This window comes from Brachyistius frenatus, unplaced genomic scaffold (assembly GCF_029030835.1).
Source record: "Brachyistius frenatus isolate BFR_SWC_R1_liver_20210118 unplaced genomic scaffold, ASM2903083v1 Contig_115, whole genome shotgun sequence".
Lineage (NCBI taxonomy): Eukaryota > Metazoa > Chordata > Actinopteri > Embiotocidae > Brachyistius > Brachyistius frenatus.
In genome coordinates this window covers 960,903-986,840 of record NW_027210714.1, presented here as the reverse complement: position 1 = coordinate 986,840, position 25,938 = coordinate 960,903, and the positions used below count along the sequence as shown (strand labels likewise).

General features: G+C 42.3%; 1 protein-coding gene across 6 annotated transcripts; it reads right to left on the bottom strand.

Annotated features, from left to right (window-relative positions):
* Positions 1 to 1,077: 1,077 nt before the first annotated feature.
* mta3 (metastasis associated 1 family, member 3) lies at positions 1,078 to 25,609 on the bottom strand. Of its 6 annotated transcripts, XR_011311554.1 has the most exons (21): positions 25,339 to 25,609; positions 22,967 to 23,034; positions 21,682 to 21,775; positions 17,411 to 17,537; positions 17,170 to 17,233; positions 16,385 to 16,502; positions 15,883 to 15,985; positions 15,315 to 15,414; positions 14,965 to 15,153; positions 14,079 to 14,153; positions 12,477 to 12,535; positions 12,198 to 12,316; positions 10,919 to 11,094; positions 9,290 to 9,512; positions 7,367 to 7,459; positions 7,034 to 7,195; positions 6,556 to 6,663; positions 6,369 to 6,400; positions 6,141 to 6,259; positions 4,329 to 4,449; positions 1,693 to 1,781 (listed from the first exon to the last, which is right to left on the bottom strand). XR_011311554.1 is itself a non-coding variant. In XM_069713085.1 (19 exons), exons 1-19 carry the CDS (start codon positions 25,364 to 25,366, stop codon positions 1,610 to 1,612), a joined length of 2,121 nt encoding a protein of 706 aa, XP_069569186.1. In that variant the 5' UTR covers positions 25,367 to 25,609; the 3' UTR covers positions 1,078 to 1,609. The 6 variants fall into 6 exon arrangements, 4 of the variants coding, with proteins under 4 accessions (XP_069569186.1, XP_069569187.1, XP_069569188.1 ...); XR_011311553.1 differs by lacking the exon at positions 6,556 to 6,663 and having other exon boundaries at positions 6,131 to 6,259; XM_069713085.1 differs by lacking the exons at positions 4,329 to 4,449; positions 6,556 to 6,663 and having other exon boundaries at positions 1,078 to 1,781.
* Between the last annotated feature and the right edge of the window lie 329 nt (positions 25,610 to 25,938).

Genomic DNA, 25,938 nt, shown 5'->3' with positions numbered 1-25,938 from the left:
ATAAGTCAACACATGACATACAGGAAACACTAACATAAACATTCTGAATGAAAGAGGAGGAAAAAATAATAATTAAAAAAAAAAAAAAAAAAAATCACGTGACCCCTATCGGTCAGCGGAGGCTCTCGCCTCAAAAGACATGCGGTGGCGATGCCAGTTTGAAAACTTAGAATAAACAACTCCTGAAGGCTGGATGGGGCAACCGGCAACTTTTTGAGGCAACGTCCTCTGGCAATATTGTCATGCAGCAGTGTGGAGGAGAGAGAGGCCCGAAATATGGGACTTGTTAGCTTTAAAGATGAAATGCAATGTAAGTAAATGGGATGTTTTTTTGTTTGTTTTGTTTTGTTTGTTTTTTTAGGGATCAGCAATCAGCTGCTGCTCTTGTTTTCGCCTCAACGTGTTGCCGGTGCGTCGCAGCCTCCGGGGAAAGATGACGGAAACCATGCCCCTTCTTCTGCTGGAAAGGAAGTGCCTCGGTACCCATGTCAGGGCTGGGTAGAGTACAGTCGGCCTTAGAAATTGGATGAGTAGAATTTACAGTGCTGTAATGAGATATACAATGTATTTTACACGGGTTCATGTGGGAGCCTTTCTGCTGTTTTCTCTCTTATTTCTTTGCCCTGTTTTATTTTTTTTATTTTTCAAACTTGCACATTAGTCATGAAATAGCTGACAGCTTTTTTTTTTTTTTTTGGGTGTGTGGGGGTTGGGGGGTATAGTTATGGCAGGGGTTGTTAAATAATGTCTCCGGGGTCATCGTTCTTCAACGCCGGCTTCCGGCTCGCTTATCTAGGACTTCGAAATGAGCGTGAATGCGGCGTTTTAAAGCAGCCGTGCGTCAAAAAAAAAAAAAGGAAAAAAAAAAAAAGGCCGCTGGTTCGGTCTCGGGTATAGTGCATCTTCTTTTATCTTTTTATTTATTTATTTTTTCCATGTGGACGTTTGTCTCTTCTCCCGTCTTAAAAAGAACCTCAGAAATGCATACACCACCCCTCCCCTCCCTCCCCACCCCCTAACATCCTAATCCCACCCCATGCCCCCCCCTCCCTCTCCCCATCCCCTCCCTTCCTCCCTCCCCACTCCCAAAATATACAAACTGATAAAACTTCACAACGATTCACCATCAACACAAAAGGGTCACACAAAAGCTCTGTCGTTATGTCCATCCATAGAAACTCAGAACAGGACACCATCGCTCTCTGTCACACACACACACACACACACACACACACACACACACACACACACACACACACACACACACACACACACACACACACACACACACACACACACACACGCACACACACCCCAAATACGGTATATACACATAGGAACACATTCCCAGGGGGGTCAAGAGACAGTCAGCGCTTGCAGTCAGGTCAGGTCTCTATTGCGTCATCAACATCCTCCTTGTTGCCAGACAGTCAGACAGCTTGAATACGTGTTGTCAGGGGTTACACGCCTGGTATCTTAAAAGCAAAAGGAAGGTCGGAGGATTTTAGTGAGAGAACAGCAGGGGAGAATTCGTCAGCAGGTAAGGAGGGGGTCGGGGGAGGAGGAGGAGGGGAGGCGGAGGGGAGGCTGCGGAGTCCACAGAGTCCGGTCAGTCGTGGATGACGATGGGGCCTCGCATCCTCAGGCTGGGGTGCGGGTGCGGGGGGGCGAGGACGAGCCCCTGCGGTGGGCCCTGGGAGACCCTGCGCAGGGTGATTTGCTCACAGGGCTGCCGGCAAGCGTGCCTCAGCTGGGAGCGCGAGAGCAGCCGTCGGGCCCTCCTGGAGGGGAGGACACAAGACCGGGCGTGAGTGAAGAGGAAGATGCAAAGCTAAATGCATCAAAACTGAAGGTTCATTCTTGACCTTGAGTATTTATACTTCTTCTCTGCTACATTTACTAATTTTGTACTTTTTTTTTTTTTTTTATCACATTTATCCGACAACTGTTACGAGTTACTTTGCAAATTCAGATAGATGTTATAAAATACATTCATCAGCTGCATTATCAGCAATTATAATCCAATAATACACATTATTTTTTTTTACTTTTGGTACTTCAATCATATTTTTTATTCAATTTGTTTTTAAATTTTGACATTTTAAATGTATGATTTTGACCTGTAACAGAGCATTTCTACACTGCGGTATATGCTGCTTTTACCACCAAAAAGTAGAGAAATAAATATCACCAGTTGGCCCAATTATTGTTTCCAAGGTTAGGAATGAACTTTCAGTCTCAATTTTGAAGTTAACGTGGACGAGAAGTCCTTTAAAACGCTCAAAAACTAGAACATGTACGATGCTATTCAGTGAATATTAGTAATAACTACATTAATTGGTTTACAAGCAGATATTACTTGGATGATTTGGTTGTAAAAATGTTGGAAACATGTTGATTAACAGTTTCTTATCTATGACGAAGAAAAAAAGGTTCCTGTGATCAGCACTTCTAATCAGCTTTATATGAGGTGGAGAGCCTCGTCAGCAACAGCCCGATGACGTAAGATGGAAACACTCGTAAACAGAGAGGGCTCTAAAGTGCAGTCCACATGATTGAATATTAGCACAAAGGTTCAATGTGAGGGCACCGAATTGCGTCTCCAGGCTGCAGAGAAAGTAATTATAAAACCAGCCGCTTTTCTCATTTCAGGGGGGGGTGGGGTAGGGTGGAGGGGGGGGGGGGATTCACTAACGGGGGATTCACCGAGCATCAGGAACAGAAGTACGCGTCTCTGTTACGAGGTGGGAGAGAGGAGGACATCTCTGCAGGGGTTTTCAGGCTTGTGAAGGAGCTCAGAGGTGATTTCCTTTGTGATGTGGCAGGAAGGCAATTTTAACAGCCCCCAGCACTAAAATCAACACCATGGGACACACCCACGAGTGTTGGGCTTCACCACTAATGGAATTCAATCGGAGATAAATGCAAGGTACATAAACACAATGCATAGGCCATTATTCATGACTCCCTTTAGGCAGTTTGGGATTTAATGAACAGCGAGGCCTTTTGTACACTCTAATATTCTTTCCTTTCACTGCTCTCAGCTGCACTGACTTTTTTTTATTGCACTGTGACTGGGAAACCCATCAGCTCCCTCCAGATCCCTGCTGTTGATCAAATGAGCGCATTACATTTTGTGCTTGCGCTTCCGAGAACACCGACTGTGTCCGATTGCGCGTGCGACAATCATACAGCTCCGCAGTCGTTTTTCCAAGTACAATACGCTCCGAGATGGATGGTCGATTATCAAGCAGCCCGACCTGCAGGTATCGTCTCTCAGACTTAAAGCGGAGAGTAACGCAGAGCAGATTGAGCTCTGGTGGCACATTATCTAAAGCGCTGCTGTTTGTCTGTTCAGCTGCCACAAAGCAAACATGTAAAATCTGTCCTCAAACATATCAAGCCGTCTCATCAACATTTCTGCTTCGCTTTCTCTAATTTTCTCTCCTTAAGTTTTACACTTCTGATGCTTTGCCGTACATATTATCATACAGGACATGATTATAGTGTGAATACAGATGTTGTACTGAGCTGGTTGAAGTGGAGCTAGTTTTTCCAAAGACAAAAACATGATGAATCTGCCTCATACTGAGCTGATAAATAATGCAGCGAAAAGGAAAAAGCTACGTTTCTCTACTTAAAAATCGTTTTATGGATCTTTCACGAATCTTTGATTTTTGTAAAAACGTTAATGAAAATAATTTTAGGCTTTAAAGCCTCGAGCAGTTATTTTCTAACCCTGTTTTATTCATCAAAAATGCACCGTATTTTGGTAACACTTTTGTAAAAGCCTGCAATTTGCTGTGTAATATTGTTGACAGAATTAAACTGGGTTCAAAATCATTTCTACGGCTACTTAAATGTTGGTACTGAAAAAAATTGGGATAACAATTTGGGTACTTCCGAGTGGGAAATAAAATTATGTTAAGTGGTCAACATTTTATTTGGTCATGTTTTCATCGTCTGTATGTTTAACTAAGTATTTTCTTCATCACTGATTCATACAATGAAATTTCACTGTAAATCATCAGCTGTATTAAAACAAACTGTCTCAACAAATATTCGATGTACAACCATGAAAGTTTCGACAGATATTTATTGCCCCCAGATGATGAATCTTACCTACTTTGGTGCTCCCTTGACTTTTCCTCTAGCATCACCATTAAGTTAATAGTTTTAAACATTTCAGAATATAATATCTCAAAATTTGGTGCATATTTTGCACAAACATTCAAGATCCCTTGAATTATCTTGTTCTTATTTTCTTATTTTTGTCCGATTGAGCAGGTTCAATTGGTTTAATGACACTTTGTGATGCACTGTGTTACCTATGATAAGAAAAGTGTTAATTTGTCATCTCTATTTCCGTGTCTCTCCCCTCCCTGAATAAGTGGGAGTGCTCTCCCACTCCTTCTCTCTGCTCTGTGACACGCTGTGTTCTTCATCACACTGAGAGAGAAAGAGAGGGATAAAGAGACAGAGAAGGGGAGAAAATGAAACTTCCGATCATCTCTCATTAGCAACAGCCTTTCAGAGCAGATCTATTAACGTCGTTCATTCAGAAAGGCATTCATTGTCTCTGTTAGGCGAGTGTATGACAGTGTAATATTACAAAGAGTACAGAATTCAGACGCTATCTGTCGCACACACCAACACACAGCCATGTTGATCTCGGTGGTAAGTGAGTGATCCATGCTGCCATGGTTAATGTGGTAATGATATTTCCACTCATGGCCCAGCGGTGCCTGGCTCCATCTGCACCAGTTAGCTGCTCTAATTTTAGCCCCGGCGGGCCGAGGGCGGCTGTGAGAGCCGGGTGCCATGGCTCATTTAGACACGGGCTTAATGGTAGAACATATTTCTCTCTCACACACGGACACGCAAACCTTGAGTCATTACGTGCACACACACATGCACGCGCGTGTTTGTGTGCGTGGGAGAGTGTGTCCATGTTTGTGCGTGTGTGTGTGTCCGGAGGAAAAAAAAATAAACGCTCGTTTAATCACGTTATGTCTTAAAAACAAAATGCGTACTGGTCGTCTGCGAAGAGAAACAGACCATAAAAGAGAGAAATCTTAAGTTTGGGGTTCAGGAGAAGTCTTAAACAAATTGTTTGCAAAGGAAAAGAGAAATCAACATCAGTCCGTTCCAGTCAGGACTTTGTAGGATGTTGAGGCAACACATTTTGTGAAGAGCACATGGAGGAGCTAATCATTTTTATTATTATTACCATTATCCATTAAGTTGAATGCATCTTTAAATCATCAACAATTATGACTTGAGGATGGCCCTTGATTAAAACTTGAATGGGGTAATCACCAAAATGATTATTATTAGAATGTTTGTACCAAATTTCTTATCAATCCATCCAAAAGTTGTCAAGACAACCCAAAACCCAAAAGTGTTTGCATCATGGTGGGGCTGGATCACTGAAGTCAATTGGACCATCGATTCGATACCATATTTAATTGTAATCCAATTGTTGTTGAGATAAAGGTGTGCATAAACCAAAAGAATTTAACTGTGGTGGAAAAATACTTAATCCATCATATTTTTGGCCTGAAAGTGGTTAAATTTAGTTATAATGAGTCCAAAAATACAAAACATCAACCTGTAAGTTTTTAACTGTAGAATTTGAAATTCTTTAAAAGTTGCTAAGACCCCTGAGAAACCCAGAAAAAAAAAATAAAAAAAAAAAAAAAAAATCCAATTATATGACCCGAGTGTGTTTCATCACTTTCTTCTCAGGTACATTTTTTAATCTGGTAAAAAAAAATGTATTTATTCAGACTAAATTGGTTCTTTTTTTTCCCCAGTGTTTCTAGGCTGCATGAACAGCTGGTAGATGATGTTTGGATTAACAACGTTTTTACACCCTTACATATTGTATCCTGAGAAAAAGTCTCATCCTGGGCTGCGTCTCTGTTTCGACTGTTTCAAAGCACCCGGGTATCGTGTTGTATCTGTCTGTGTGTTTGTGTATGTGCACTACGAAGCTGTCTGAAGTCACCGCGGGACAAGAATAACTCGGTGTACTTTTCTGTCAGAGCTCAATTCCTCTCGGCATCACTTGCTTTCCCCTTCACACGCGCACACACAGTCATCCAATCAGAGGTCAATAAAAGGTCACCTTTGCTTACCTGGTCTCCCGGGTGACGAGGAAGAAGCTGTCATCGGGAGCATCGATCCAGTTGGGGCGTCTCTTGCGGATCATCACTCCCCCCCGGCTGCTTCCACTGCCGCTGTTGCGCCCATTATGCTGCAGAAGGATAATCAATATCATTTTTATTATGATTAGCAGTGAGGCAGCTGTATTGATTTTGTAAAAAAATAAAAAAATAAAAGTTGTAAAAGTATGGGACACCTACCATGAGTGGACCACCTGTTGTACCTGGGTTCTCTGCAAAAACAAAGTCACAGCAGTGAGAGAAAGATGCAAAGTACGCATTAAGGAAATCGGTCAGTTGTGAATGGTATTGATTAGTTTTGTCCTAGCAGTTACAAGTGGTGCAACAAATGACTGTGTTTCAATTTCAGTAAAAATAGTGAAGTTACCAATAAAAAACAAAGTGTCAGACTGAAGTTGAATCATCCAAATTATCCAAATGACCCCCATCTGCTGATTCGTTTTCATTAGAATTAGTTGTCATTCTCTCCAACGAGCTAGTTTAGATAAGAAATGGCAGAAAAGGTTATCAACTCCGGGTGTGTGTCCACTAATTGGATTTTTTTTTTTTTTCAAGCAAAAGGATGACAAAAAAAAAAACAACAAAAAAAAACATTGGATATCAACACTGTTTGGTCCCCAAGGTTAATTCACATCACTTCACCGAAATAAAAAGGGGATATATTTTCCAATTTTGGAGGGAGCGGGGGGGGGGGGGGCTTTAACAGAACAAGAAACGACTTTTTGCTTCTGATTGAGTATTAAGTTAAGCAATACTGAAAATAAGATTAAAAAAAAAAAAAAAAGCCTTTTTGGAAATAATAGAGGTCTTTTTTGTTTTAGTAAAATGTGGGTGAGAGTGTGTACCTGCGCGCTTGTCGGACTCGGCCCTGCTGTGGTGATGGTAGCTGCGTTTTCCCAGCATGCCGTGGGGCCCGTGCGGGAGAGAGGAGAGGAGGCGCCGCGGCGGAGGCGTCTGCAGGCCCGGGGTGCGGTGGGAGCGCGGAGCGTGGGCCGCCGGACGGGACTCTGGAAGAAACACCACACCGGAGCTGCATGAACTGACTCCCATAGACCATCTGAATAATTTTCTACTCGTGTTTTTTTTTTTTTTTTAATCGATTCGTCAGTGAAATGAGGCCGATTACGGTCAAATCCTGCTGCTGAAAACACTGGACTGGGTGTGCGTGTTGGATTTACCTAGAAACTGCAGAACACTGGTCAGAGTGCTCCTTTGGGCGGCTCTGGTTTTGGGTAGGCGGGTCCCCTGCCCTTCCGACACCCTTAACATGTCTAAACCAAACACACAGAAATTCGTGTCAGTCACGGCAGTGCGTCTCAAGACTGCACAAACCCCACTCTCGTTTCCCGAAACACTGCCTAACCAAAGTCTCTCTCTTCCTGACTTGAGGGATTGTCTTATGCGGATGAAAATGGCCTCTTCAGATGGAAATGACCGTGGAGATGCAGGAGAGAGCAGATCACCGGGGCATTTATGTGGCGTCTTGTTTTCAGGGATGGCACGACCATCTAAAAATAGATCTCCCCTTCTACATGCAAGTACAGATGTCAGTACATGCACGCATGCGCGTTCAAACCAAAAAAAAAACAACAACAACAAAAAAAAAAACATAATGTAAACACACATACATCCAAATATGAACATGACAGCAGGGCACTGAAGGTGGAGTCCATGCTGGAGGGGGGAAGGGGGAGAGAGGTGAAGGGGGCCGGGGGCGGGGGGGGGGTGGTGCCGCTGTGGTTCCTCTGAGTGTGGTGGAGTTGATGGACAGACAACACTGACACATGAAGCACAAGGACTCGGAAGAGATGCTTTCAGGTGCGACTTTATTGGAGGTCTACTCTCAACATTCACACAGTAATGAAAGAAAAGAGCCCAAAATGATGGAGATGAGAATATTGCAACAGTTGTTAGAAAATGAAGGATGAGCAGGCAAAAAAAAAAAAAAACAAAAAAAATAAAACCAGAAGGGAGAGATGAGTCTGAGTGGCAAATCCTGTCCGCAGGATTTACGAGACAAGACGAGGCAACGGGATGGATTCATGTGAATATTGCATGATTTGAACAGAGGATATTAGCTGAGAGGGAGTTAGGGGGGAGGGGGGGGGGGCATGGCGAGGATCCGCCTTAGGGGAGTCCGTACAGGTGAGCCTGATCTACGGATGGCGATGCGGCCAAAAAGAAGTCAAGAGCAGCTACACATTCTCCTTTGCACCCGACAATCACGTCTTCTCTTCACCTCCCCTTCTTTCAAGTTTCAGCAATCTAAAGCTCGCGATCAATCCAAAACACAATTCACCTCGTCTGATACACGCACAAAAACACACACGATGAACAGACCGGGGAAGGGGAGGGGGAGGGGAGGGATTGCGAAAAGAAAACGGTGATGGCGAACACACCGCAGCCGAGGTTCAGTGTTTGCGAGGAACATTTGCGGCCGAGACAACTCGCTCGGTCGTGACAGCGCAGAGCGGGGCGCACCTCGACCCGGGGGGCGCCGTGCAAAATAGAGCTTCTCTTAGTAAAATACGTTTTCTCTACATCTAACTTCAGCAGATACGGCTCAAGACCGGAGGAGGACTTCTACTGGACGCCATTACAATCTACACGACGGAAGCGATTTCAGTCGTCGTGTGTGGATTCTCAAGAGCGTAGGCGGGCCGTGTGCTCGTGTAGAGCAGCCCTCGTCTGACCGGGAGGTCTTTGTGTAGAATTCCCACAATGGCTTTCAGTTCACAGTGACCACAAACCGTAACAAGACAAAAGAATACAAAAATTAAAAAAAAAAAAAAAAAAAAAAAAAAAACACGAATGAAAAGATGATCAAAACTCATAGTTATGAGGACAGGCAGTCTTTATTGGAAACAGGGGGTGGGGAAAATACAAAAAACAAAATAATAATAACAATAATAATAAAAACAGAAAGAGAGACAGACGGGGGCAGAGATGGGGGGGGGGTTGATGGCGGGGCAGTCAGGGTGAGGAGAGGTGAGGAGGGGTGGTGAGTGTGTGTGTGTCTGTGTGTGTGTACACGTTTCTGTCTGTAGATGTGTGTTTGTGGCCATGTGGCAGAAGTTAGGAGGAATTGAAAGAGCTCTTACACTCTGCCTTTATGGCCCCACAGTTAATGGGGACAAAGGGCCGGCGCGCAGCACGGCGCAGCTTGATGATGTCACGGCACATGTGCCGGGCCAGCTTGGTGAGGCGGGTGGCCTGCAGCAGGAAGGCCTGCTTGGTCTTCATGGAGGACTTGGGGCTGCCGCTGTTTCGCATCGGCACCATGTGGTTGGACTGGCGAGCGGCGTGGCCCCTTGAGCGAGACTCCTGAGATCGAAGGAGGGACAGAGAGCAGAAAAGAAAAAGACAAGAAAAGGGTCGTAAACGCGGTTGAACTGCAAACGCTATCCAGGTCCCAAAGTCAAAGACTCCGAGTTGTCACAGTTATACAAATTATATCCAAATTTTACTTTCTGAATGTACTTTTTTTGTGTGCGTGTTTAATTGAGGTGCGATTCAAAAAGTTCCAGCGACTGCTACCGATTCGCGTGAATGGATGAGACTTCATAAAAGACTTTTTTTTTTTATTAATCCCGCAGTCTGGAAATTTAGTGAGAGCACGAAACAGGAGGACGCTTTAACCTTTGTGAGTCCTTCCAAGTTTCTGACAGCAGTGATCCGGAGGTTTCTCCACGCGAACTTGGGGAGTTCTTCTTCACGAACGTTGACAGTTTACCCGTTTCAGCGCACATCGCGGTGCCGGCCAACCGTCGCGCGCGAACGCAACGGTCTCTGAACTTTCCGACAGCCGAGCTGAAACGACTCCATCCAGCAGCGGTAAATTCTGCCTTCCTGAAGGATGCGCAGCTGTTTGTTGAAACCGTTTCAGAGAGGAGTTGATTTAACTCCGCAGCCATTGTGGAGGCCGCAGTTTGCGGTGCTGTAGCCGTATTGTGTGAAACTGCTATGTTGTCCGCCCAGTTTATGCCAATGAAGATAATTACAGCCTCCAAAACCGCCATAAAGCTGATTCATCGCCCTCCTGAAAAATTTGGATAAAACACAACCTGCAGGAAGGGAGGATTTACTGCTCGGCGGTTACGCAAGACTCCCATTAGATGCTGGCAGTTGAGCGTGTATTGTGTTACAGCGGCGCACAGACAAAGACATTTTCCACGTGTCGTGGCAGGAAAAGTGCAGGTCTAATTAATGACATTATTAAAAGACGGCATTCCGGTTAACATCAGATAATTAAACTACAGTCGCGGGATGCCTGACTGTCCCGGGAAACCTTTCCTTTGCCGATTATAATAAAATAAAAAATTCTGAGACAGCATCTTTTAACTGGCCGGCTTTCTCATTTTGAAGAAAGTTCACGCAGAAAAATGTGTGAATTTATTCAATATGTCGGATACAGTACTGGATGTTGCGAGCTCAATGAATAATTGATGTGGACGTATCCAAACATCACTTATACGCTGCAGATGTTACATTTTACAGGCCCGCAGCGTCACTAATGTGGTACTTTGGGATATCGGCAAATGTATCCTGCATCACTGAAACACATCGAACAGAACTTTGGGATTAAAAAAAAAAAAAAAAAAAGCGTTATTGTTTTTTTCCTCTGTCGAGACTACGCGATCGAGTGCGTTCTAACGTTTCAACATGTTATAAGGAGCTGCTGACACCGTGATTCTGTCGCATTCAGTCTTTTGTGTGCTGCAGAACTGTACCTTCTGAACTGAGCTTACATTGCCTGCTGGGCTGGGGGAGGTCCGCTCCTCCGGGCCCTCGGCTCTGCTCGGCATCTTCAGGCCACCGTACTTCTTCCAGTACATCCAGCAGGAGACGCACAGGCGGCACTGCATGTTCGGGGGGCCCCATGAGTACCACTGGGCCGACTGCATGGCTGTTAATGTGCAAAGTGCATCAAGGCTTCGTTAGAGAGGCGAAAACTGATATCAAAAACACTCAGAACGTCAATCTCAGTTGCAGTGTCGCCGTCTCTCACTCGGTGATGTGATCATCATCATTCATAATCCAGAAGGACTCGCACTGCGTGTCTGGTATTGAATGTATGTACCGAACAAACGTGTGCAGGTTTGTCCAAAACGGGCACGTGGACAGGGAAAAGGATTAAAAGACGACGTGAGCCGACAGTCGGGTTGGGCATCGTTTGGATTTTGCAGATTTTAATTAAAACCCTGAATCTTATTAAATCCCACTTTCAATATTTAGCAGAAAATGAAACCATAATATGCTGAAAGCAAAAATGTAATGACGGGTTCGCGTAAATCTTTTACATATTCTGTGATTTGCATGGCAGCAGCTCACAATGGCTGCAGTTCAGCTTCCACTAATACAAACAGCAGTAGTATTTGTCTGCAGCTGTCGTCAACACTCTTAGACATCATTAGGTGCAAAAACTATTTGTTAATTAATCAATTCTGATTAAAAAATAAAATTGTCAGTTGTCAAGCAAATAGTCACACATTCTCCGTTTGCAGATTTGTAAATTTGAGGATTTGTACTTTTCTGTTTTATCATCGTAGAATGAATATTTCTTTAAGCTGTGAGGCAAACAAAACAAGGAATTTGAAGACACTTCGCTGTCAAACTATGATGGGCATTTTCATTATTTTAGGAAAATATATCAAAAAAATAAAAGACATAAGTTGATAAACAGAATTCAAAGCACATTTTTTTTAGAGCATCCCCAGTTCATTTCAAAAGCCAGGTTTGTCCTACCCGACCCTTAAAGGGAGCTAAATGCAGGGAGATATTGATCATACACATATTTTTAACGGTTGCTGTGGATAAGGAGGGATGGTGAAAATGAAAAAGAAGCGTCTCCTCTCCAATCATAAAATCAATATTAAACCACGAGCTAACACTTCGTTTGTTTCCCTTTCATTTCTAATTAACTTATGCTCACCACGCTGGTAATTTAATTTCCCCACTCGCCACGCTTGACCAGACACTCACTCGCTCACTCTCGCAAACAAAACTCACTGTAGCAGCTCTCGCAGGCTCGGCCCCCGCCCGTTGCGTGGTAGGCCCCGGGGCCCGCTCCATTCACCGTCGCCATCTTGCCATTGGTCATCGAGATCTGGTTGGGGTTGGGTTTGTTACTGCCACAGAGGAGAAGAAGAAGAAGAAGATATTTCAGAACTGCAGCTGTCTTCTGCAGAGCTTTAAATCAGAAAAAGATTGACAATGATCATCTTTCCACCACAGGCACGGTAATAACACAAGACATCTGAATATCAAATATGAAAGGAAGAGACTTACTATGTGGGGATATAAACCTGCTTCAGTTTGCTTTCTGCCTCTGCCGCCTTCAGTCTCTTCTGCTCACGGAGACACACAGGGGATTTATTCATTAACAACAAAAGCAAACAACCGTTTAAAATCAGCGCCGCAGCCTGAAAACATAACGATGGGGTTGCAGAGATGATTAGTGCCAATCCATTTCAAAGGCGTCGTTCCCTTCGCTCCTGGCGTGCGATACGTTTGCAGTCACCTTCCACTCAGAAAGCAAAGACCTGATTCGTCCCTGAACGCCACGAGTTATGCTCCGACACTCATCTTCTACACATTTGGTTGATGTTCTCATCCACACTGACTTATGCACACTCCGTAGTTAACAACAATCTAAACCTTTAAAAAAAAAGGGGCACTCCGCTCATTTTATGCATGAAGAGTAGTTGTGTGTCAGGCGGATAAACAGCTGTACGAGACTTTCTGTGGGTCTGAAAGGAGGGAGGTTTCCGTTAATCTCAGACTCCCCGAGTTGAAAAGAGTGAGACTATATATCTCGGGTATGTAGCTCAAGAATGGTTGAAAAGAGATACATATTTAATGATTATACTGCTGGTGGCTGGTAAAAAAAAAGACTTGTCAGAGACTGTTGATCGCAGCAGAGCCTCACTTTAAAACGCATGGTTGGAAATTACAGTGGACATTTTTCAGTCGTAAATTACAACACTTTGCTTCACGCTGGAAAAATGCAACAACTGTGTGACTCCCCATTGGCCTGATTTGATTTTGACAATTCGAGCATCAGGACGTAAAGAAAAGATCACCCCCTACTTGTACATGTGTTTTTTCTTTTCCTATCCTGTGTTTGTACTCAAAAGTTTTGAGGTTTGCAGCAAACATGAATGTTATATTTACATAGACTATCTGAAATACGGCTTATGGAAATGCTTAGCTTTATGCTGAATGTTAGTAAAATAAAAATCTTATTACCAAAAGGAAAAAACACATGCAATTAAATTTTGGACATAAACCCTGTGCCACAGATAGGATCTATGACTTTTGAAGACTATTTCACAGAGGAAAGGTCTATTGAATGATGCAATTAATTTCAAAATGTTACGGTTCTCGATCAATTCTGGAGGAAGACACGATTTCTACTTTTAAGATTAGGCTTTAAACTTTATGGCTCGGGCTAGTTACGCTGCTAAAAGCCTAAACGGCTCTTTGGATCTCCCATGATGCACTGAGCTCCTCTCATCCACTCTCTCTTCTGCTCTCTGTGCATTAGGCATTACTGCATGATATTGGGTCATCTTCATTTTGTAAATGTTGTAAAGTGGTTGTTGTGAGGTGATTCTACACTTTAAATAAGACTGAATTTGATTGAGTCAAGAGTTTTAGGCCTCACTCAGAGACTAACATTCAAGATTTCTTTCATGCGAGTGACGCAAAAACACAAGTATATATTATATACATGCAGAAAGAAATGACAAAACAAATATCCACAGACGAAATAATGTCAATGAATTTAACAAAATTTAGAACGTCTTTTTTTCCCTCAGCAACACAGCGGAAATCTATTCCATAAAAAAAAAAAAAAATACCGACTTATCTATTGTCTTATTGTCTCACCTGTTGCACATATCTGTCTGTGGTCTTCCACATGTAGTAGTACTCTATGATACTGGTCAGAGACTTCCACGGCAGCTTCACAAGCAGGAAGAGGAAAATGTGGCGAGAGGAGGGGAGAGAGACAGACAGAGAGCAAATTAATGATATTAATATCTCATGTTCTTGCCATCTGGGTGCGAAAGCCTTCATGTATAATTCATGAGCAAGAGGCATCGTGATCACAGAGGCTGAGAGCTCCTGGCTTTACTTGGTTCCGACTCCAGACGAAGACACGCACACACAGAGAGACGCAGACGCAGACACACACACACACACACACACACACAGCGAGTCACACATTTAATAAGTATTCATGAGCACCTGGTGCCAAAGTGTACACCCGTATGCCGGCTTTATTGCACAATACAGGTAGACGGTGGGAGGGAAAGTTCACCGTAATCAAACAGTCATTCCCTCAAAGGCTTCAAAAGGCCAGTGTTAAAATGGGTAATTTTGTCCTTAATACTACAGCAGCTGTGGTCAGCTTGAACTCACGACGATTACAATGGACTCCAACTGTGGCAGGTTTTAACTGGGGAGAAAGGAAGCTTCACAACGTCTATAGAAACTCCTGAAGCCTCTCCGCTGGACATCAGTATGTAAGGCTAAGTTTCAAAAAGTTATATATTTTACTACAACAGATTGTAGACAGTCACGGTAAATAACAATGCAAAACAACATTGAAACACGCACACAAAAAAGAACAAAATATTTCAAATGGACTATTTTGTGCGACTTATTCATTAAAACCACCTTGGCAACACTTCGGGAGTTTGCTGTGGCACATAATAACAGACGTGGCACCCTGCAAGCCAGAGTGAGAGAGCAGTAACAAAAAAACACTTACAAAGTCTTGTCGGATGTCGTTGAAGTCTTTTCCATATTTCTCTAGTGCCTCTTCAAACATTGCGGCTTCCGAGGCGCTCCACTCCTCCATCTCATCCCTGCAGAGCACCGGGCCGCCCGCCGGGACCAGTACACTCAGCGCACTGGACAGGTCGTAATTATGACGATGCAGCGTGTCCATTGCATGGAACTGCGACCGATGCACACAGAAACAGGGTTAAGATCCATCATTTAAATGCCGATTAGGTGCAGCAGGGTGTGTGTGTGTGTGTGTGTGTGTGTGTGTGTGTGTGTGTGTGTGTGTGTGTGTGTGTGTGTGTGTGTGTGTGTGTGTGTGTGTGTCCAACTCACCAGTGTGATATCTCGTGATGCTGCAGCCGCGCTCATGTGTAAGCTTGGCTGTCTAACTGAGCTGCTGCAGTCCAACGCTCGGGCAAAGGTCCCAACCGCCCTGAAAAATAACCACAAAAAAAGAATATATATCACATGCATGTATAATTTACTGCATATTCACACATACTCATGAGTAAGGCTCCAAAAGATTAAACCAACGCAGCCTCACAGCTCAGAATATGCTTCTGTAGCGCAACAAACCCCAAAACAGTCATTTATTATTATTATTAAAGGACTTATACTGATTTAAATACTTTGCATAATTCCTAATTAATTTTCATCCATTTCTTAAAAACAAAAACTAGGATGATTTCACATACGGACTTCGAATGAAAATAATGAGCCCTACTTATGAGCAATGTGCATTTGTTATTTTTTATTTATTTATTTCACATTGTCACACGGAAACAAGACGAAATAGTGGAGCCGAATGTTGGATCCTTCACAACAGGAAGGGTCACGAAGTGTCAGAACTATGAATTATTCCAGCGAGAATGTCATTTATCAGCGGTGACTAGTGACCTACCGTGCCACCACTAGGAATTGGTCTATCTGTTTGTTGGTGAGCGGACACTCTGGATCCCACAGCTTCTCTTCTAGTTTGGACTGGTCCCTGTCGTCTGCTTCACCTGCACAACATGGAGGGAACAGATCAGAAGCAGCAAACTGAAGGTAAAGAGATCGGTTTATATTCCACATGTAACGGCTTACTTGTTAATTCACGGTTATAAACCCATCAAACTGCCTAAAAATTGGCAAAATAATGTCCAAAGAAATCACGCGTTGGCAAGATTGAGCCGTATTGGAATATGTTTGCTTTTGTTTGAGGAAAAATTTATTATTTACTAGAAACGGTTTTACACATTAACCTCAACTTAGATGATACCATCTTCTCTGTCCAATATGAAAGTCCCCCCCCCCCCCCCCCAATGAATACAAATATATTGCTCGCTCCCTCTAACTTTCTGACGTCCACTTCTAATTTTCAAGTTTTAAGTGAATCAGTTCAGTGTGCAGGTCGGACTGACCCTCTTGTAACATTTCAGGTACGTCTGCCTGAAAGCGCGGTCCCACTCTGATCTCTCCTTTGTCCGCCAGCAGAGTCTTCTGTGTCGGGTCGTACACCAGCGAATAGAAGAAGGTGTCCTGAAGGAAAAACAACAAATCAATTAACCAAAACAAAGAATCAGCCTTCATGATTTGACCTCACAGTTTTCTGATGTGGCGTTTAAACTCTCTTCTAAACATGTGAACATTTAAATATGAATCCGTTTGGAGGTTCTCCGATTTTCTTCTCTGAACTTCATGCGTATCGAGGCTGCCGTTGCCCTGGAAACACTCAACAGCTTTTAGAGAGGAGTCTATGCATGACTCCAGAGGTCTACAAAGGGTTTCTTCAACTTCATGGCTTGATATTGAGAACTTGTGGATTACATCGTTGGCAACACGCTAACTTTGAGGATGCCATCGACTTTACAGTTGGTCAACCGACAGTTGAAGCAGGTGCAGTGCACTTCATGCTGAGAGGAGAAACCCCTCTCTGTAGCCACTCCACAGCTCCATACATTATATATTACCGAGAGTAATTTATGGGGAAAAAAAAAAGTTGCCAGTTTTATCCATTTTAAATCAAATCTACAACACCAGGGTGAAAGAGTGAAGGGGTCTGAGTATTTTCTGAAGCGCCTGTATAAATTTTTTTTTTTTTAAATTAAAAAAAAGCACGTAGTAAGTACGACTGGAGCTTCTACGATGCTGTCACGAGCGAACAAAAGCCAGCAAGAGACATCCCCTTTTCTTGTCCCAGGCTTACCTCTTTGTCAAGGTATGAAAGAACGGCTTCGGTCTCATTCAATAATGCGACACTGCACTTCCCCCTAATATAGAGAGAGAGAGAGAGAGAGAGAGGAAGCACGCATCATGTAAAACAGACAAAGGAGGTGAGCAGCATTTGAGGGATGTATTCATGTCTGAATGAGTGACTATCCATGGGCACTGCCTGCAGATGAGGGGACATACGGTCCATTTTACGGGCATAAGCTCGCGCTCGGTACCTGATGTGCGTCGCGGGTAGACTCTCATACTGCCGGGAGAGGAAGAGCTCTCTGTGGCGAAGCTGGTGTTTCTGTTTTTCCGTTAGCTCGGTCTCTGTTGGGTTCTCCTTCTCCTCTTCCAACTCCTCTGCAAAGGCACACACGCGGAAGGGAAATTATATAGGAGGCATGTACACCGATTTTGGTATCACGGAGGCCATTTATAAAGAAAAGAGACAAGAAACAAGACAGTGGCTTAGTCGTGACAGATAAATTACCAAACGACCGGATAATCGAAGTCGCAAAATTTCATCCATTTATCCATCAGGCTTGACATGACATTTCATAACTGTGCTGTTATCAGACAAAACAACAGGTTGGTAAAAAAAAAGCTAAAAAATTTTTTTTTTAAAACCAGCTCTAAAGTGGTCTGTAACCACAAACCACCGCTGCCATCCACTGAAGGGCCCAAAACTATTATGCTGAGGACTAGAATTGTAAATTCAAGAACACGGTGTTCATCCTTAAACACTGGATAAGCTGCAGCTGAGTCAGCACATAATGCGAGGCAGCCTATAAACATTTGAAATCACTGTTATAAAGTGCAGGCATACACTTAGAAATAAAGATCACCTGTCACAATCACGCAATGGTTTCTCTGTATACTGGTATTTTGTCACATCTCTGGAAGAAATTACTCACTGTATGCGTGCACATTTTGAGACAAAAGATTTCCATCTCTTATTTGACATTAAGTTTAACATTATAAAAAGGAGACGCAGCCACAGGCTCTGGTCAATTGTTCAAAATCAAAATCTCGACTGCTTTCAGTGCCACAAACATAATTCTATTCATCTCCATTGAGGTAGGGGAAATCTGCAGCAATATCTTTGGCAGATTCCTTAAAGTCTTGGCAGATAAAAACCCAAATTATCTCCATGGTTAGTGGGGATGTCACAAGTACTGACATTTTTATACCAAGTTAATGCCAAAACATTATGACGCAAATGCCAAAATTCTGAAAATTAAGAGCTTGTTTTTCTACAGCAGGAAGTGGAGATACTGGACAATAACAACATGTGGGATAGCAGCAGGGGGTGCAGGTGCTGCAACAGGTCTGATGTGACTTGCGGGGAAATAAGCGCACTACGAGTTGTATATGGAGGTATTTTGCATTTGCAGTCAACACTGTACAAACAGCATGTTGTCCAAATGCACATATCCTGAATGATGTCTGTTATTGTATCAATGCGCCAGGAACAACGTCCACAACGGCTGATATTATCTCGCACAGGCGAACGTGGCGATAGCGCATAACGTGCTGCTCATGATGTTAGTCACTGTTCAGTCTGTCAAAATATAATGTGCGATTTAAAAAAAAAAAAAAAAACATTTTCTATAAGGAGAGTTTGAAATAGACTCATTCATTTTTTTTCCGTCGGTATTAATAATCACAGAAATTCAACTGTCCGCTTACCGACAGCATTTCTGATATCGCGGCTTCCCCAATGGTTAGACGTCACTGACATTGGGAAAATCTAAGTGTATTTTCGGAGATTTGGATTAATTGACCTCTTAAAAGAGCTAATTTTTGACCCACGGCTGTTGTGTGGAAATGATTAATGAGCACGAAAGACAAATGAGATGCAAACTCTACTGTCAGGGCTCCAGCGCAAGTCCACAGCGAGCGCAGGTGCTCGCTGCTTGGAGCAACACATTTACATTTTTCTTTGATGAACCTAGTAAAAACAAACACTTCAGGTTTAACTACTCTAAAGTTTCCACCTTCCGTTTGACTTCTGTAAAATCGGGCGTCGTGGCTGTTGTTTTGTTTTGTCTCTCTGAACTGATCTGAGTCATAAATTGAGTAATCTTTCGCTTTATGTTTTTGTTTTTTTTTTAGCAGTGTGGTAGGCAGTGATACATTTTATTGTTGTTTCTGTCTCTCCTTTCTGACCAGCTGGCAGATAATAGACTCCAAAGATCTTGTGGGATTGGCACAGCATTGCGATCAATGCATATGTCTCTGCGTGTTGTGCGTTTTTATTTTGTTCTTAAGGTTGCTTTATGTTTAACACACACACAAGCAGCGAACCACAATACATTCCTTTCAGTAATGTAATGTAAACTTTGTCTGTTGGGTCTCCTGCTGCTTTTCAGCTCAATCATCCTCATAATAACTGGGATTGTTGTGGTCTAAGGGGTGTTTTTTTTTTTTTACTTTCAGAAATAAACTGATCATTTGTTTTAGTGTGACCAAGAGCCCTGGGAAACAGGTACGAGGCGTCCCACACAGAACAGGTGTTGTTGTGATGACAGTACATTCCCTTCCTTCCCTCTTCTTCTCAAACAGCAACACTGACACTCCAATTTTTCCCCTCTCCGTAATAAACAATTGAGAAATGAATGGGATTTATAAATGTGAATTGCAGCTTCACTTTCAAGTCCAGCTAAAGCACCCATTTATGTTCCAAATGCACCGTGTCCAGAAATATCGCTAACTAAGCGGTTGCACTCTGAAACCATAGTCGACGAGAAAAAACATTTTATTGACAGTAAATGTTACAATGTGCAAAGGTGCTAAATGGAAGCGCTGCTGGAAATGGCTCTTTGACCAACATCCAGCAGAAAGATAGTGATGACATTTTCCCTGTTCTTTTCAACTGCAGCTGAAAGCCACTCCGTTTCACGATAGTACTAAAACGTCCATTAAGCTGTTAAAAACAGTTTTAATAACAAACCTTTTGTCTTTTATCGAGTAAATGTGACAAAACAATTCAGATTCTTACTTCTCAAATGTAAGAATTTGTTGGGTTGTTGTCCATTTTGTTGACCGTTTATTTTGTCAAATCAACATTACACTAAAACACTATGAAATGCATTCATCAATTCATTATTTGGTCTATAAATGTCTCAATTGTTCATACAATAAAAAAGTTTATCATCATGATTTCAAGGAGCCCAAAGCGACACGTTCAAATTGTTTGCTTAGTCCAACAAAACCCCAAAATATTAAAATTTAAAAAGAAAAGCAGAAAATTCTCACATTTGTGAAATTGAAACAAGCAAATATTCCCAATTAGTTTTCACTTACTTGACTAATCAATTAATCCACATTTTATTCCAGCTTTACATTTGAGTTTAATCCTTCTACTCTAATTAATGAGAGGTTTGTGTTTGTTTGTCCCACCATTACTCCAAACCAAATTCCTCAAATCGCCTCCAAACTTGCCCTAAAAAGCTTCAGAGAGCCGGCTGTTACATAAGGTGTTTTTTTTTTTTTTTTTTACATCAGTGTTTCTTATCAGCCCCTTTCAGAGCATTTTTATGTTAAATGAATACTCGTCAGTTTAGCTTTTCACTTTCAAAGGTAATATTAGGTAACTACCGACTTTTTCCATCGTACCAATGACAACAGTTCAGCAAAGTAGCCTGTCTTTTTTTGAACATTTGTGTCATGTCTAAAAAAAGAAGCACAAATCGCTGTAGTCCAGTCGTGATGCCAGCAAATGCAAGAGATTGGCTAACGGTTGTGAATCTCACATACAAACCAGTCACGTGTTATCCACATATTGATGTCTCCAGATATAGAAATTAAAACTTTTTTTTCCCCCTTCCAACATATGATAATGTTTTCATTAGCAACTGCCTCATAGTTCCTATGAGTGTGCAGGAAAAGCCTGAGCCACTTATGCATGGTGTTCCCCATAAGCATACGTATATTTTAGCCCCTATAAACATTTCCGACAGCGTTATTATCCAGTGATGCACGGCGACACTGACCGCCTCATTTCACAGTTTTCTATTCTTTATTTGATTTGTTTGGGCAATGTTTTAAGGGTCAGTCGTCTGGAGGGGCCAGAAAAATGGCACTTGTGCCAAACACAAATGACCTTAATGTACCAATATAGCCTTACAATACTAGTATTACTGCACTCTGATATGACAGTTGTGTGTGTGTCTGCATTTTTCACAGATTAGACCCTTGCAGCTTTTGTCAAATCCCTTCCACATACACCAAATACTGTTTGGAGGTCTGCCCTTTGCACAGGATCTTTCTAAGAGGGTCAAGGGGTACAAGGGAAGGCTGGGCGTGAACGAAATGGAGAGGGCTGCAGTACAGGGGCAGGAGTCTCAGGGTAGGTGCTTTCCTCTACTGTACGTTGATAAACAGATCCTTAAGAAACTGTCCTGTCTTTTGCAACACATTATTGCCTGAATGGAGCTGTAACTTTCACTCACATGCGACGAAAGCAAAAAGTCTGATGGTGCAAGAAAGGGTGACTACTCACTTGCATGTTTATCTGCCAGCTGGATGAGGCTGTGGGAGATGTCTCGCCTTCTGTAGAAACAAACCACCTTGGCCTCCACATTTCCACTGGCGGTCTGAAACCGAGAGGAGAGAGATCCAGGTTGACTGAAGGAAATGGCAACACCTCCCTGCACAACCCTCTAATTTCCCCAAGATGCTTGGCTCTTTTGTGTACTCATCAAGCTATGCTGCTATGACAGGCTGGCCATGGCTGTAACATTTTTTTTTGATCAGATGATTGATTTATTGTCTCGCTGTATAATTAGGCCGACAGGCTCAGTCAGCATTAAATGCCGTGACTGACGTCGAGTGAGTGGATGTGGGGTTAGAGGGTTAGAGAAAGGATTGAGAAAACTGTGCACCCCCAACTGCCTGCCTCAAAGTTCTGCTGCTTTAACGGGGAAGTTGTAGGCGAGATGAAAATGTATTTTCTGACAGTATTCATGTGAAGGATATGGACAAAAGAACAGAGACAATTAAATGCATTACAGTGCAACACCATCACAAGCTACAGCCACAAAAATGTTCATGTTTAAATCGACCACTCTCTAAGCTATGTACAGTTTGTATTTGCAGCAGGACGGCTATAATAAATTGTATCATACTGCAGTAAGTGCCCATTTCTTACAATAACAACGTGTCTGGTCTTTAGACTATAATATAAAGCCTCACGAAGTTTATCTGAGGCCAATATTGACCTGATCTGACATTATTGCACACCCACAATCTGACCTGAATTTATCTGCATATCTTGGTGCAAGTGCAACACAGTAAAAGCTTTTGCAAGCCATTAAAGATGGTTTTGTAAAATTTCTAACAAAGTATTGTGCTAGTGTTGGTCTTTTCTTGACGGGCATACATGCAAGTGACACACTAGTGAGAATTTTTTTTTTTTTTTTAAAGCTGTAAACTCTTCAACTGATCAAATATTGAAAGACAACATATCTCACCACATCGCTTTTACACTTTACACTTAGGTTCGTGGCTATATGCGCTCTTGAAATGCTCCTTATAATAATCATCCTGCCTAACGCACACCCACACTCCTACAGCCGTGTCCAGTGACACTAACGGAAGTTGGGAGATCAGGTAACACCTGTCTTTTACAGCCATATTACAAATACTTAAAGTCACAAAATGCAAACAGACACAATGCCAAAGAGAGGGGGGTTGGGGGCAGGAATGGAAAGGAATCCAAGCTATTCACCCTTCAGGCAAAAGGAGGCATAAACGCACAAAAAAATGACACACAAACACATCAGTACCTTGTTGAGTTCTTCTATCCGTCGGATCAGGTAAGGGTTACTGGAGGAGTTCTCAAAGAATACATAATCTGAAACAGAAAACAAACACCGATCACTTCACTGCGACAATGAAATAATCCCGCAGAACTGATTCAAAAGATAATATTTGAATATGTACATCGCAGATTAACCAAAATCCTGTTCCTAACTCGCAGAGAAAGTTGTTCAAGGAGGTGAAGTGGGTCAAGTAACACACTGTAGTGTCCTCCCTCACATTTGAAATACATCACTCAACTGCACACTGATGCAGTGGTGCCAGATCTGTAACCATGACTATCAGCAACTGTTACATCTTTAGGAAGTTAAAAAAAAAAAAAAAAAAAAGATCTGCAGACAACAGCTGCAAAGATTAGACAACGAGTTGATAACCAGAACATTAATTACCAATTATTTTGATGATCAATTAATTGTTTTGAAGCATTTCCAATAAAAAGTACCTTAAATTCTTCTTTATTCTGAACATTTTCTAGTTCCTTTAGCCATTCATTAGAGCAAACTGTATATATTTGAGGTGAGGACTGTTGGTCCGGGAAAACAATCAATTTTACACTGCACCATGAGCTTTGGGAAAAAACTGGTTGACATTTTAAGGACCAAACAGCTAATCAATTAATTGAGAATATAACTGACAGATTAATGAAAATAGTCTTTATTTGCAGCCCTAATGCACACCAGTAACAAAGTGTAACTGAAATGAGAAAACACCACTGAGAATATCAAATTCCAAGCCGAACCGGTCATGGCAGACTCAAATGCGCAATGTAAGATTGCCAAAGCCAGCAAGACGGCTACCGAACTGCTTTGGATCAAAATAGCCGATTTATTAGAAGATATTTCACTGGACATGAATAAAATTTGCATAAAGATTACTGCACGCAAATCTGTCTGAGCAGGATGTGCAGCAACTCCACACAATTTCAGTGAATATAAAATGTTACATTTAAGCTGTCTGAAATAGTGTAATCACCACTTTAAGTTGCTGCAGTGTGACATTTAATTACACTTAGAGGATACACACCTATAGTGTGCAAATTCAGCAGCAATGGGACCGACTATATCTGTTAAGAAGCAATATTTCAGAAAATACTTGCTCAATATGAGATTTGCTATCATTCAAACATGGGGGGGGGGGGAAAACTGAATGTACCTACAAGTTTAGGAAGTTGGGAGTTTACAAAAGAGCACCTGAAGGCAGCAGACTAAAAGGTGACCACACAGACAACAAACTGATTACACCCTGTTTATACACCGACTGATTAAAGTGTGGCCAATAACATCACATGAGCGATACCACACTTATTGTTAAACGTTGCACGTCAAGCATCTGTGCATTTTAAGGCCTAATTCGACAACTTAACATAGATTTAATGCTCGAGGTGTAAGGATTAAATCCTGCCAGACGCAACGACGCCATGAATCGAGACGATACATTTTTTTTTTTTTTTTTTTTTTTGATGAATTCCAGTAGACTGCTAAACAGCTAGCCGGCCAGCTAATTGCATTAAGGGGAGCGGGGTGGTGGGGGGGGGGGGGGGGTGCACAGCGTTTTTAATATCTTTAAAAAAAAAATTAAAAAAAAAGACTCGTTTTTTAATGCATTGCTTTAAGAGTACAGTAACGGTGCAGCGACAATCAGTGAAGACGATGCTGGGTGCTAACGTTAGCTTAATAAGGGACTCGCACTAATGGCTGCATGCCAGAAGAGGCAAATACAAAAGGCAGCTTCAGACTGCCCGTACTAAAAAAAAATTAAAAAAAAATTAACAAGCTTTTAAAACCGTCTAGTGATGAACCCCCCTCCCCCCCACACACTCCTCCTTCGGGTATGAGTGTTTAAAAAAAAATAAAAAAATAAATTAAATTAAAAAAAATACAGCAACAAAAAAAAAAAAAAAAAGGTGCCGACAAACTGAAAAATGTTTACATTGTGAGCGCTAGCCATTTTAGCATGCTGGCGGCTAGCTGCCGCGGCCACGACAGACGCGAGGCCCTGACCCATTTTGAATCCCAAATATTTAGAAACGCTCACCGTCCTGCTCAAACGGACCGCGGCCGAGTTTAGCGTCGCGCCGGCCGCGTCTCCCATGTTACATGCAAACGGTATGAAATAACGCCACATTATCCGTCCGGGGAGATGCTAAAAACTTGGGACGGAGGAGGAGGGGGGGGGGGGGGGTTTGTTTGTTTTTTTTTGTTGTTTTTTTTTGGTTTGATTACCACGCACGCACACACACACACACATATATATATATACAGAGAGGAGGAAGAAGAAAAAAAAAAAAAAAAAAAGGAAAAAAAAAAAAAAAAAAAAAGGTCCACATTGACATACATACCTCCGACCCGGTACATGTTGGCCGCCATTTCTGCCCTCCCAGAGTGTTAACGTAAACCATAAACTAAGAGAAATAGAATAAATTAATAGGAAAACAGTGAAACTCGGGTTCCCGAAAAGGTAAAAGGAGCGATAAATTATGATCGTCGTGACTCCGGATGTGTGCCCTATCGGGAGAATTTTGGCAATTCAGGCCCCCCCCCCTCCTCCTACGACTCACAGTACCCTTTACGATACAGTGAACTCACGGCAGCCAAAAGAAGTCGGATCAACCCGAAAAACCACTGAATGGTGACGCTGGGAGGGGAGCCGCGCACGCGCAAACGCGAGCCACAGACACACATATAAACAAACACGTTTACCTCTTAAAAAAAAAAAAAAAAAAAAAACTGATTTAATACACAGTGTGTCCGTAGTCTTACAAAAAAAAAAAAAAAAAAAAAAAATAACAATAGCCATAACTGGAATGTGTACCTATTTTACAGGTGAACATATATATATATATAGATTTAGTTTTTCAGTAATATAACAAGTTATTAATATTATTACAGGGCTACTGGGAAAAGTCACGGAAAGTTATAAACAGCCTATCTGGTTTTAA

Bases quoted from the DNA above. Each gene is read 5' to 3' on its own strand.
- mta3 (XM_069713085.1), bottom strand. From the start codon at position 25,366: ATGGCGGCCAACATGTACCGGGTCGGAG. The intron at 17,234-17,410 runs GTACCGAGCGCG...TCTCTATATTAG, and splicing joins CTACCCGCGACGCACATCAG to GGGGAAGTGCAGTGTCGCAT. The intron at 15,154-15,314 runs GTGAGTTGGACA...CATCGGTCGCAG, and splicing joins CATCACGAGATATCACACTG to TTCCATGCAATGGACACGCT.